Source organism: Amblyomma americanum, chromosome 3 (assembly GCF_052857255.1).
Source record: "Amblyomma americanum isolate KBUSLIRL-KWMA chromosome 3, ASM5285725v1, whole genome shotgun sequence".
Lineage (NCBI taxonomy): Eukaryota > Metazoa > Arthropoda > Arachnida > Ixodida > Ixodidae > Amblyomma > Amblyomma americanum.
Window position 1 is genome coordinate 226,989,912 of NC_135499.1, and position 13,632 is coordinate 227,003,543.

Consider the following 13,632-nt stretch of genomic DNA (forward strand, 5'->3'; position numbering starts at 1 on the left):
TTAATGGCACATACTGCAACACACTCTCGCGTTGGGCATTGCGCATCGTCGCCTTCAACTTCCATCTGCGGCGCGAACAGATCAGCTTCGGTGGTCGGAGCACGAGAGCACTATGCTGTAGCCGCAATCGATCGCGCCTAGTTTTAATGATGATGATCTCATGCTTAATGGCACATACTGCAACACACTCTCGCGTTGGGCATTGCGCATCGTCGCCTTCAACTTCCATCTGCGGCGCGAACAGATCAGCTTCGGTGGTCGGAGCACGAGAGCACTATGCTGTAGCCACAATCGATCGCGCCTAGTTTTAATGATGATGATCTCATGCTTAATGGCACATACTGCAACACACTCTCGCGTTGGGCATTGCGCATCGTCGCCTTCAACTTCCATCTGCGGCGCGAACTGATCAGCTTCGGTGGTCGGAGCACGAGAGCACTATGCTGTAGCCGCAATCGATCGCGTCTAGTTTTAATGATGATGATCTCATGCTTAATGGCACATACTGCAACACACTCTCGCGTTGGGCATTGCGCATCGTCGTCTTCCATCTGCGGCGCGAACAGATCAGCTTAACCTGAGTCTAATATCGTCGCCAGACGTACCAGGTAAGCAAACCCACGTGCCAAACAGGGTAAACACATGCTGTCTCAAGTCTACTCGGTTTAACTACGTTAAAACCCTACCACTTTTTTTCCAGTTTCTGCGAACGTCGGCAGGGCACGTTGCTCGCGACTATTTAGGAGGCGTCTTGCACTCCTCAAGGATGCTCTGGTGCATGTTTTTGAGCCTCTGTCCACGTCGCTGTCCTTTCCTGCCAGGTTTGCAATAGCAGTCCTGTGAACGATGCATCACCCTTGGTAGGCGAGAGGAACTGTGGGAAACTAGCCTCGTTTATTTAACAAGGCAGGTTACCCAAGCAGCATGACCGGAAGTTACGGAGTGAAGTAAATAGAAAGGTTGAAAAGGAAGGGGCAGGTGAGAGGGCCCACTACTCACTGATATCGCCCTCCAATCTTACTTAGCTGTGCTGAATACCATAGAAAGGTTGTGTGATTCAAGTGTAGGTAAATTTCCACTTTCCTAAAAATATTTAAAGGGGCTGAAACTGTTGCTATCCCGCACTGGACGTACCACACGTAGGACGAAGACGAAGAATACTCTGTCTTGCCGCTGGTCCATTTGCATGCACCATCGCTTCTGAGGCAACAACAAGAAGCTTGTGGAGCAATACCGCCGTGGACTGCCAGCACCGGTCAACCATGAAGGGCGCTTCGAAGATCTCGGTGTGGATGCGGAGCCCTCAGATGCGCCAGCAACCCATCACCCCGATCCAGGAGCGCCCGACGCGGTTCATCGTCCGCGTCGCCTTCAGTGCCGTTCTGCTGGTGATCAGCTTCGCAATTGCGCAGGTCATCAGGAGCTTCTCCGATTGACCAAGTGGGACGGACTTCACCCACAGGACGACGCGCTTTGCCTTAAGTTCTCCTTCCTTCGTCACTTTGTTCGGTAAGGAGACATTGGGGTCATCATCGTTTGAGTCCCCACTGCCTGAACTGAATGTGGTACAAGACTAGAAGAAAGCCTGCGATGAGTAGGCGGTCGACGAAATGTAGACTCGTGCTCTGCGTTCAGAATGAAGGTTTATAAAAGGAACATAATACACGTCGAAAGTGCCGTATGTGGCTTCATTCTGCCGTTCCGCGGACGGCTTGTTGCGCCAGAAAAGATGAGACAAATTGCTGCATAAGAAATAGTGGGCTTTCCGCGTTGAATGCTTCCTCAAAATGGGACATAAAATAATAACCCCTTGCAGCACATAGCGTTATTTTCAGGAAGTCGGTGATGCCTGCTACGTTTGAGACCTCTGATGGACAGAATGACACGGCCATTTGGGGTCTAGAAATATAATCCCTTTTTCCCCTAGCCCCGATAAGTGGATGATTATTAAGTGGAGAAATGATAAACATGTCCTATCTGAAACAAAAATAGTGGAGGAGACCATTTGTTCAAACAGATTTATATAATAGAGGCACACCGCCGGTATTGGTTCTATACTAGCGCCGAAAGGCATCAACTAGGACATGCGCGCTTTAGCTGTGCTATCTGGGCAGGTCTGTACTGTTTTTACAACGCTTTTCAGCGTTTTCGCTAAGCAGGCGCGCCACATATCTAAACGAGAATCCAGCCCGTCTCGACAGAAGGGCCTGCTAAAAGAGCAGGTTGGGAAAAATGAAAGCCGCGCTAGGTGACTCCCTCCGAGAAAACAGCTGAACCACACCTTGAAGGAAGTGATAAAGGGGGAGAAAGCGGCGCGTCGACATGCCATGCGCGTTCTTGGCCATTCGTTGGTGAATGCGAGCAGTTTCCGTACGCCCGTATCAAATTTTTACGTTCCAGCTGTCTGCATCATTGTTGTCCGGCAAGTCAGAGTATTCCTTCACTTCCGGCGTTCATTAATGGCAACGAACTACTCACGAATGAACGTGCTCCAGCCGAGGCACTTGCTATTTTTTAACTGGCGCCGGGCTCGCACTATAGACGGCGCAAACGAGTTCCTGTAAAGGGTGCATCTCCACGTATTATTGTGCGCTGAGGTGAAGACACCGTGTCCACTGGTGACGGCGCAGACGTGAGAATGTCAGCAATTTTTTTTTAATAGGCGTTTTGAGCTAGAATAGCGCTGTTTTCAGCACATAATTATCAGCGGTGTAGTGCATAAGAGTGCAGCTAAGTCGATCTAGGGACTTCAGTGCTAGCTAGTAGGCTGGTTGACTAATTTAACTTTTTAACGATTACTGTTAGTGTCCTTACATAGTGAGGCGCATGTGGTCCACCATAGGGAATATTCATGTCAGTTTATAGAATTTTCAAAGTTTCATTCTCATCGCCGCTGCAGTGCAAGGAATCTTGGGGAACACACACGGCGGAAACCGAAACCGCGCGGCCAGAAATAGCCACGCCTATCAGGCCACGTCACACTGTGGTGCGGGTGTCACGTGCTCTTTTCGCTGCGCCCGACTGGGAGCGTCGAGTGGTTAGAGAGCGCAAGAGATAGGCGCGCACGCAGGCGTGGCTAACGCTTCTTCTTGTCGCGCGGTTTCGGTTTCAGACTTGTGCGGCTCCAAAATTCCTTGCGCTGAAGCGGCGACGAGAATGTCATTTTGAAAATCCTATAAACGGATATGGATATAACTTACGGTGGGCTACAAGCGCATCACTAGATAAGGACTCTAACGGTATTAGTTTAAAAGTTCAGTATTAGTTAACCAGCCTGCTAGGTAGCACAATTTTGCTGTATTCTGATGAAATACGGCGCTGACAGTGCAATAGCGAAAATAGCGTATTCCTAAATCAAAAGCCTGTTTCTTAAGATGGCTGACAGGTATGCCACCTGCCGTCTGGTTTGTTGTCGAAGCCATTCATCGCCCGCAGACATTCGTGTGCTTTGCTCATTTTGCCAGCCCTTGTGGTGGCGGTGAAACAACCGACGTCGTGCGCTCAACCGAGTCGCCGCTGACTTTGCGTAGTGACATTGCATAGCATTATTTGGTGTTGTTACTGTACTATGGAAGGGATTAGGCGGCGCTGCATCTTGCCCTGTTACAGAGTGCGCAGTAAATACCTGCGCATTGTTAAGCGCCTCACTCTTCTCGAAGAAATACTGCACGCGCTGTGTGAGCCGAGCTGGCCCTTTCGCTGATTCTCCCAAGGGCCCCTGTCGCGAAGCGAAGGCGCCTATTTTATTTATTGACACCTCAAATGCCCCATGCAGAGTACCACGAGGGGTATTGCGAAGCTCACTTTTAGGCACCATACAGCGATGCTGAATGGTAAGTGTAAAACGAAAACTTTGGAAGCAGTCGAATAATTAAGCAGTGCAGAGAAAGGTGTGGTCTGACACTATGCTTATCTGCGTAAATTCGACTCCTCCAGAGACAATCAATTTCAACAAGCTGTTTGAGGGTTGTGACTAAGTCTAACTCGTGTCGTGATCACCTTTCTCAGGATCATGATTCTGCCAGTTTGGTGTCAGTGTCATGAATCAAATATGCGACGTCGTTTGAGTGACGCTGTAAGAATTTCGCTTTGTTGCCGTAAGTGCAGTGAACTGTGCTGCAGTGTGTTCAGTAAATTTCATTCACCACGGCTCAGAAGAAGGACATTTATTTGATGAAACAAAGCATACAGAGTCACCACCCGACAGTATAGCGCACAACGAAGGGAGAGACGTGTATGGAGACCGCGCAACAACCGCGATGGGGCTACAAAGCACAGTTTAAGGATCAGGAAACATTGTAGGGCCGCTACCGATACTTAAAGCGCATTTACGAAGAAAAAAATGCAGTCGCTTTCACACTTCCGTAATGACGACTGGTTTCTGCCAACAAAAGGGATCTTCACTCATTCTCAACGCGTAATCCGTCCTGCGCAATAAATTGTGAACTTTATTTTTTTTTTCGTATTTTTGACGACTACAGTCTATGTGGAAAGCACGTTCTATCTGCGTTTGTTTTCGTAGGCGACGTTGGTGACCCACCGAAAAGGTGTGCATGGGATACATGGGCTTTTACATTAGTAATGCTTAATTTGCTTGCAATGTTTGCGTTAGAATTATAGATAATGCTGAAGGCTCTTCATCAGATGTGCAAGGTCTGAGGTACCATTAGCTCTGGTTAATGCTGTGTGGACCACGTGAAGAATGTTCATGTGGAAACAGTGCGAGTTCTCTGAGTTTCATCGTAATCTAAACGCATGAGGGCTGTACGGGCTATAAAGAGGAGAAGCGATCAGCTAATGCAGCTGTCGCTGCAGAATGGCCCTGTTTTTTTGGGTTGACTAACCCGATGGAGAGACGGCAGAAGAGACTGCGCTTCTTCGGAAAGGCCGTGAACATAAAAGTCGTGCTTGGATGAAGCAAGCGTGCACACAGACGGCGCGCGAGGGAGGGAGGTTGGCAGACGGCGTCACTCGAAGCGCGCTTTCTCCCATGGAGCCCACACTCCGGCGTGAATCTCCGGGAAGGCCTCCGGGTCGACGGGCCGCACTCTCGGTGCCACCGCGGTCGCTGCGTACTCGTCCAGCTTTCGCTTCATCGACGCCAGCAGCTGTAGAGGGGGAAGCCACGTGTTGATTATTCGTGCACTCACCCAATCGCATGCAGGCACGGGTCAGCTAGAGCTATTGTATCACTTTCCGTTTTACCTAAAGGATCGCTGAATAGCATAATATAATTTGAATAGTCAATCATGCTATGTTTATATTTTTATGACCGCTGTTGCACATTCCGAAGTTTGGAAGTGATGTTGAACATGACCGTTTATGCTGCATATTATGTTTGTACGTTTGATGAATGTTGGACTTAAGTTTCGTTATTTTAGTGATGCGGGCCCTGCCAATTCTACTTTGTGTTATGCTGATCTGTATACATATGCGTTATGTATATATGCTCTGCTGTTGCCTATGTAAACGCCAGGTGGTGGAGCTTGTCAAGCTGCTCTTCAGCAGCCTTTTCTCTCACCTTGCCATGTTTTCAAGAAACATGAAGTAACCTATCTGTATCTGTAATAAACCTGGTGCAAGGATCTGCGGGTTTAAGATAGTAAACCTAGGTGGTGATGTCTAATAAGCCGCACTCGTGCTGTGATGCTAAAATCCCAGCCTAGGCTATAGGTCGTAAGCCATGGGTTATAGTGATCACGATTGCTATCTTTAGATTTTCATCCCCATCCTGTTAAGTTGTGCTTCTTTTTTTTTTTCATGCGCGTGCTACAGGTATTCGTAGATTGTTCAGTTCACTGTATGGCCTTTCCCGACTCAAGACTGAGCACTGGCTCATACGGTATGTAACCCTGTGAAAATAGTTGATACGATGGAATTATATCTGTAGGTCTGCAGCGTCACCTGCCGCGTTTCTCCTCCTAACTCCTCCCTTCAGCGGCTCGTTCCTCGAGACGCCTTTGCTACAGCTGGAGTGTGCGATGGTCATTTACGTTGGTGCACGTCTCATGCGCACCTCGGTCTCGGTCGCGGCCAAGTTGTGCAGCTCGCAGGGGTCCTTGGCCAGGTCGAAGAGATAGGGTGGCGCACCGCTCACGAAGTTTGGAGGTTCGCTCTGCTCGTCGCACTGCACCTGGGCCCGGAGGCGCCACTCGGCTGATGCCTGCTCGCCGCGACTGGCGTTGTTGTAGAGGAGACGCAGGGCAGCCGCTGCCCTGGAGCGCGATGAGAGATCATCCAGGTCGTCGGTGGGCCTCGGATTCCCGGGAATCGGGGTGCGATCGTCGTACCTGCGTGTGTTTTCCGCAGCTACTGAGCCGCAATGCAGCCGTTAGACTGAATTCGTTCCAGACAACCGGGCTTAACAAGGCAGTTATTCGCTGTTGTCCGACGCCTGAGAGCAAGAACAGAAAAGATATTGCTATATTTCTTTTTCGTTGCTTGTGCTATTAATCTAGGAATTGAGTGTCGAAGCTGTTAGGGTCGACGCAGACATACATGTCACTGCAAGGAAAGAGGGAAAGCTAGAGGTGCGCGAGGAAGATGAGAGATCGGGAATGGAAAGTGCCCTGCCACCTTAGCAATGAGCATAGGAAGGGTCGTATACTGTTCCCCCGCCCCCACCACCACCTTCTTTATGGAAAGACATACAGTCGAACCTCGTTAGAAAGTAGTTGAAGGGGGCGAGGCGATTACTTCGTTCTTTATAGTCGCAGCTTCGTTATAGCCCGTGTTCCTCGAGCTTCTAGGGGGAATTCTCATTCTTTCGTTATATCCATTATTTCGTTATAAACCGTTTTGTTAAATAACGAGGTTCGACTGTATGCCTGCCTATGCGCGGAACCGTCGTGTCTGTCGCCTTCTCTCAGAGAATGGCTCGAACGCCGACTTGTCCACAGCCCCCGTACAGCGCATGCGCGCGCATATACACCTGCCGCCGAAGGCGACTCCCAATACGACTTTGTGGTCTCCGTGGCGCAGCGCAGCCGTATTGGCCACTGGGTCGATGTTGTACAAGATGTCCGTCCGCGGGGACGGCAGGTCTTGCGACAAGTGGCGCCACATGTTGATGCCGTCCAGCTGCCCCAAGCCAGCGGGATCACCGCCTGCGTGGATAGGCATAGAGGGAGCAAGACCCGTTGTGAGTTTTGGTGTGCGTTCTCCAGACCACGGCGAGAACCTCCCGTTGTTTAAAGGCTGTGTCCGATTTGTAACCCGCACCGTTTCATGCGGCTGCTTCCTTTTGTGCACCGTATCTACTCGAATATGACGACCTGTGTCGAAAATCAGTAACTAAAATAATGAACCGAGTAGGGGGTACTCACCTTATGCGAGATAGGTTCTACGTGCATACACTTGAGCAGGAAACAAACCGCCTAAGCTCCAAGTGATGACGCTCGAGACTCTTTGGTGGGATCACTGATAAGCCGCTAGGATGTGAGCTGATGACTAGTATATACACGACTTGTGCGGAGAAAATATGGATGAAAGATTATAGCGAAGCCAGAGGTGATATTCGTGATCACTGATTGATGAGGGGAGGGGGCTGGTGGTGAGGGTGAAACGGTAATTTTTATCAGTGTTGCAATTTCGCCAACTCAGAAAAGGAAACAAAAGAGGAAAGGCGCCGAAGTTATTCACTGACGACCATGCCCGTCTTATACGTGTACGAGAAAGTACATTCTCGTCAAGCGAATGTGAAGGACAATATGGTTCGTTAGTGAATAAGCGTAGGCAACTCGGCTAATAGGTTTGTAACGCGACTCATCTTTCCAGCGCATATAAAACACACGGACAGAGGGAGAGTAGACAGCACGGACGCTGGTACCGCTGGAAAGACAAGTCATCGCATTAGTTAGTGCTGGGCTCTATGTATATGTACTTGGCACCGGTGACCTGCGCCTAGCCACCTATGGATAGCTGCTCGGCTTTTCCTCAATAGTCGCGATGCTCGAGAGCATCTTTTTTGGCCGCCTACATGTGACGCACGGCATCGCAGAGAGGGTCTAACCGGCGGCCGAGTAGAGAGTGGGCAGCCAGTCGGCGACGTGCACGAGCTGCTGCGACAGGCGGCCTCCTCCGGCCTCGAGCAGCGGCGACCACAGGAAGGCGGCGGCCCTGGCAGCCCCTTCCCAGAGGCTGCCCTTGGAGCCTCGCAGGGGCCAGTTGCAGCCACGGCTGGCGTGCGTGCCCCACGGAGCCCCGCCGTTGTCGCTGCTGAACACCAGCACCGTGTTGTTCAGCATGCCCGCCTCCTGCAGGGCCTCCACCACGGCGCCCACGGAGTCGTCCAGTGTGTCCACCATGGCTGCGCAGCGGAATTAAAGAGGCTGCCCACCTTTCCTCTGCTTCGCTAAGTGGGTGGACGACACACAGTGAGGAGCATGTCAGTATGAGGAACCATGAGGCTAACGAGGGGGTAAACTAAGGGGGGACGATAGATGTATTACAAGATGCTCCGTGAATATTTGCATAGGGACAAACCAGCTGATGTATAGTGGTTGAAGTTTCTAACCTGCCTGACATCTTACCGGTTTACAACGAATGAGGCGTACTTCAACGCAAGCTGTATATGCGGAGCTGCTACCAGACGAAGCCGAGAATGTAACAAGCGTAAAGATAGTTTTTTACTGTCTCTTCTTAAGAGCTGCTGTTGCTTTCCTCTAACCACGGGTGTGTTTTGCGGAACGCATAATCCGGTAAACGTATAAATTGTGAACATATGAACATTTTTAAAATGCTTGCGGGCTGTAGCTGCGGACAAAAAGCTGCTGCATATCTTGTTCACCTTGTACGGTACCGTGATGAACAGTTTCTGGCTTATAGATGACAGCCTTTGCTAACCTGACTGCCGCCATCTTCCCGAGGTCTGTGCACATCTTTGACTCACAGTCCTTCAGCGGTGCTTACCCGCGTACACGGTGCGGTTTTCCTCTCCGATGTACGAGAACTTGCGGATGTTCTCCTCGGGGGCCGCCAGGGGAACCTCGACGCCTCCGTGCGGTGCCTGGTGGCTCATGTACAAGAAGAGAGGCTGCGCACAAATTTATGCTTCAGGAAGAATGCATTGCGCTTTTTTTCCACTTGTCTTCATAGTATGCCTTCTTTTGACGATAGTCGAGTTACAGAACCGGCAGGTCAGCTTCCCTCATAACAGAACTTCCTCTGCAACGGCGGTTTGGCAATAGGCAGCATTGGCATCATCTATGATGATGATGACTATGGATTTTTTTTTGGCGCAAGGGCACCTATGGCCAAAGAGCGCCATGACACAAGGTATTTTTCTCCAGGTGGGGTCAAAGACCAATTTCCCAAGCATTTCACCCTAAATACGCCGAGCACCAGACCAGGGGAAAGCTTGTACCCATTGTGTCACCGGTGGGTGCCCGGCGGCACTGCGGATCGAACCCCGCACCTCCCGCTTGCGAGGCGGATGCTCAACCACTTGGCCACCGCTGCGGTGGCATCATCTATAGACCGTACAGGTGTGTGCGCTCCGTCCTTATGGACGCGCCTGCCGCGCCGCACGGTGTCAGATAGTGCTGTAAACCGCGGCTCTGTCCCGGGCGGAAGATCGAGTGGCCGTGGTACTATACTTATAATACGCTTAATCCCCGCCTCAGGGACGCTAGAGAACCAGTGGAAGTCGCTTTGCGCGAAGCTTATGCGTGCTGGAACGACATTTGAATCTTCTTGAGCCTATAACATGCTATAGCGCTGTGCCTAATTGTAGTCCCAGAGTTAGGTCTCGCCGCCATTGTATACAAGAAGTTCTGTCGTACAGGGAGGCTGTCTTGCAGGTTTTGAAGCTCGTATGTACAGTCCTTGAACCGGTGCACGTGAAACAACAGGAGAGTGAATGAAGCCTCCGCGCATTTCCTTTCTCCCCCATTTTTCGGTAAAATGCGAATCCCCGTGTTCCCAAACACTTAAGTAACCTGTAGGATCTACAGCCAAGCGCTGTAAAACAGAAGGCTCAAAGTTTTTATTTTTGGTTTTAAATTTCGAGGACTTACCATGCAGCATACGATGAGGTTATCATTATGCTACAGAAGGTCGTGGAGGCTATTTTCACCCAGAAACCTCAGAACCCCAAGTTGCGTACACAGCGACAGCGAGTTGTAACAGGAATCGCTTTCCAGTAACGGCCACTTATTAATCTCGTCATGCAGGCACTGAAGTCGTGACATGGCGGTGGATGCATATATATAGTATACCTTGGACGTGTCGTGGCTCTTGATCAGGCCGACCGCCTGTTCCGTGAACAGCGTGGTGGAATAGTGGCCGCTCTCGTTCTTCAGTTCCTGGTTGCCTTGCCAGAAGTCCAGGCCGAAGTGCTCGCCCTGCCGACAACGTTGTAGAGTTGCCGCTAATAATGTGTCGAGTCTTGTTAGCCTATAGATGAACAAAATGTCTGACACCGCCCCGTATACCTTGAAGGACCGCTAGCCTTTCGTTTACACTGAATTTTCAGCAGCATCGCTTTTTCATTTTTGATTGCACCATTTACGGATAATAAATTGTTAGCAAATGAAACGCATTGCAGCACTTGTGTGTTTAAAAAATAACAAAGTTCTAGTGCGTTCCCATCCTGAGATTTCTCTTCAGCTAAGTGACCTACTGAGAGCGTTGAAGAATCGGGAAAAGGGATGATAATGTTTCTTGTATTAAGCTGTTCTGTGTCCGACTAAGTCTACCTCTTTGAGGGTGTGGTTGTAGTAGTCCTCTTCGCCGTTGTAGTAGCCGAAGAAAGTGTCGAAGCCCCTGTGGGTGGGCGTGTACTCGTCGCGGAGGTAGCCGAGGTGCCACTGCAATGAATGTCACAGTTATTTGATGCAGGCTTATGGACAGATACGCAACCACTTGAAGATACGCAGATACTTGAAGAAAATCTGTGAAAATCATACGCTCATGCGGTGGACCTTTTGCGTATATTGTTTGCTGGTCACGGAGTAAATGCTTGTTGGCTACGAACATCTCGGCGAGAGTGAATGAGCACACGAAAGGAAGTGCGGTGCGTCTGCTATGGTTAGAAAATGAGGGACACAAAATTTTTGGTTGCGCGTTTTTTTTTCTCTCTCTCTTTAAATGGTGTGCGAGGCTTTGGTATTCATAGATCACCGCGTGGAATTCGCCTGCGTACGCTAATATTTATAAATAAATTTTCTTCGGTCGAGTTTCTTTGGTTCTGGTTTCAAACACCTAATGGCGACCATGACGTCACAGACGAATTCAGACCCTTAAGGTCACGTGAGGCGTACATAAGCTGCGATAAGATCGTATACTTAGCTGTTCTAACTCACTTGAGCTCTTACGCCGCCCACCTGCCCTAAGACCCGGAATAACAACGAATAAAGAAAAAGGCCCCATTACGTTGCATTCAAGTTTTGTGTGCCTTAATATATGACATCAACGTTGTCTCAGCTGCACTGTGACTTTGTAGCCACCGTTAGGTGGTTGAAGCCGAAATCGGAACTGAGAGAAAAAAAAAATGTTAGAAATTATTTAGTCGGCACAGGCGAATACCATAGGGTGATCTAAGCATCCCAATGGCTCACGCATCACTTTAAGGAAAAAACATGTCCAACATAAAATTTGATGTCTTTATCCCTTTGAAGGCATGACTACAGTTATGCGCTGAAGGAAAATGAGTACAGTACGTGAGAGTCTATCGGCATGTTTGGCTGCATTTGTTAACGCGTCCATTCAATTGCTCATTTACGGTGACTCGGGAGACAATACCGAGTCATCGGCGAGCTGTCTCCAATGAGGAATAGAGCAGCTCGAAACCCACATTCCTGAGCAGGCTTTCATTTTCTGCCATGAAGACGGTCAACATGTCGTGTTTCAGGGAAGATTTTGAGTAGTTCTCGAAATTAAGTTTTTGAGGTAAAAATATGGCTTTTTCAGCATGGTATTACCAGTGTTGGTGGACACCAGAAAACCGGTGAATCGTTTTAAACAGGAAGATGGCTAACTAATTTTTAATAATTAACTTTTAACCTGTTAGAGTTAGGCGCCTAGTTGCAATTAGGGATTCGTATTCGATCGCTGGTAACAGGTACATCAGTTTTTAGATAGAATTTAGAAAATGCGATTACCCTTCGCGCTGTGGCACGACAAAATTTGGCTTTTTGACTAGTTACGTGCAGTGGAAAGGTAGCTCTGCCTGCATGCTTTTCGAAACCGCATGTGTTTTGGCACGATGTAGCCAAATTTTGTCGAGTCACAGCGCCGAGGATAATCGCGTTTTCTAAATTATAAAAACTGATATGGCTGCTACTAACGACCGGCTACAAATCTCTATTTGCAACCAGTTGCCTAGCTGTGATAGTTAAAAAGTTAATTATCAGAAATTAGTTAGCCAGTTTACTACTTAAGGTAATTCACCGGCTTTCCGGTGTCTGCCAACACTGGTGATACTATGCTGAAAAAGCCGTACTTTTACCCGAAAAAGCCTATTTTTCAAAATGACTTCGTCTTCCCTGAAACGCCCTGTATAGCTCTTCACAGCTGCGAGTATATAGGCATAAGAAGAGCCAATCCACGGAGCAGACATGCCGGTGCGCACCTTGCCGACCATGTGCGTGGCATAGCCGAGGTCCTTCAAGAACTGCGGCATCAGCTTCACTTCCAGCGGGAGGCCCCACGCTTCGCCCACCTGGATCACCAGGCTCTGCATTCCTGCGTGACGAAGCAGCCACCCGTCGCAATCGCCTCAGCTACCTCAACGTAACCGAACTGGCATTGAAGGCTCATTTGGCCTGTATAGTTGAGAGTACCTCGTTCTAATCGCAAAGAGACCACTCGCAACGAAAACGGAGCTCAGTTCATAAGCTGGAAAAGAAAAGAAAAAAAAAACGAAATACAGGTGTCGCAGTGAACTGCGTGCGGCTAACGGGGCCCTGAACTGAGGGTTCCGACCACGCTGAGGAAGAAGACGATACAACCTGCACAGAAAGCATGTCCTCTGGTGAAAAAGAGTGCGCTAGAGGGCAGCTATACTCTCTTTTCACTACTTTCTGTTTAAAGTGACGTTCTTTAGGTTCTTTCACATATACATAAATCATAACGAACGAGCCCCTCATTCTTGTGTGCTCTCTATAGAAGAGTCGCCTTCTGGCAGAAGTCGGCTTTAACCCCATTTTCAGTAAGCACGTTCGGGGTGCATGAATCGTGTAAAATCGGGTTTTACCCGTAAACGAAAGGCCCTATGCTCTTTCCTCCCCTCCAGCGCAGGTAGAGGCGGCAGTGCAGGTGCATGCGTACCGGTGTGTATCGGGTAGAGGCCGCTCATTAGAGCCGCACGCGACGGCGTGCACACGGGTTGCACGTAGTAGTTGTTGAGCACCACGCCGTCCGCAGCCAGGGCGTCCATGTTGGGCGTCGGGATCTGGGACGATCCGTGGAAGCTGACGTCGGCCCAGCCCTGGAACGATGTAGCGGGTCCCGAGTGCGGAAAGCGACAAACCGGCAGAAGAAAGCGGTGCTGGTTACAGTGAGCGGCCTTCCGCGACTGTCTTCCATTGGTCGACTTCGTTCGATCAAATCTATATAGATATACGGGTGGTTGCAAACAGCCCGGAGGCTGCATTGCGGGTTTTGTCATTCTGTAAATGTTCTGTTCAGCGC

At 49.5% G+C, this 13,632-nt stretch overlaps 1 protein-coding gene across 1 annotated transcript; it reads right to left on the bottom strand.

Moving 5' to 3' along the window:
• Positions 1-4,967: 4,967 nt before the first annotated feature.
• Positions 4,968-13,429, bottom strand: LOC144124403 (arylsulfatase B-like). The gene is made up of 9 exons (XM_077657029.1): positions 13,270-13,429; positions 12,572-12,684; positions 10,698-10,808; positions 10,218-10,343; positions 8,911-9,034; positions 8,012-8,308; positions 6,932-7,106; positions 6,017-6,290; positions 4,968-5,108 (listed from the first exon to the last, which is right to left on the bottom strand). The coding sequence occupies exons 1-9, from the start codon at positions 13,376-13,378 to the stop codon at positions 4,968-4,970; spliced, it is 1,470 nt and encodes a 489-aa protein (XP_077513155.1). The 5' UTR covers positions 13,379-13,429.
• Between the last annotated feature and the right edge of the window lie 203 nt (positions 13,430-13,632).

Coding starts and splice junctions, on each gene's coding strand:
- LOC144124403 (XM_077657029.1), bottom strand. CDS start 13,378: ATGGACGCCCTGGCTGCGGACGGCGTGGTGCTCAACAACTACTACGTG. Junction 6,291..6,931: donor GGAGTCGCCTTCGGCGGCAG/GTGTATATGCGC, acceptor AAACACACGCAG/GTACGACGATCGCACCCCGA. Junction 5,109..6,016: donor TGGCCGCGACCGAGACCGAG/GTGCGCATGAGA, acceptor CCCCCTCTACAG/CTGCTGGCGTCGATGAAGCG.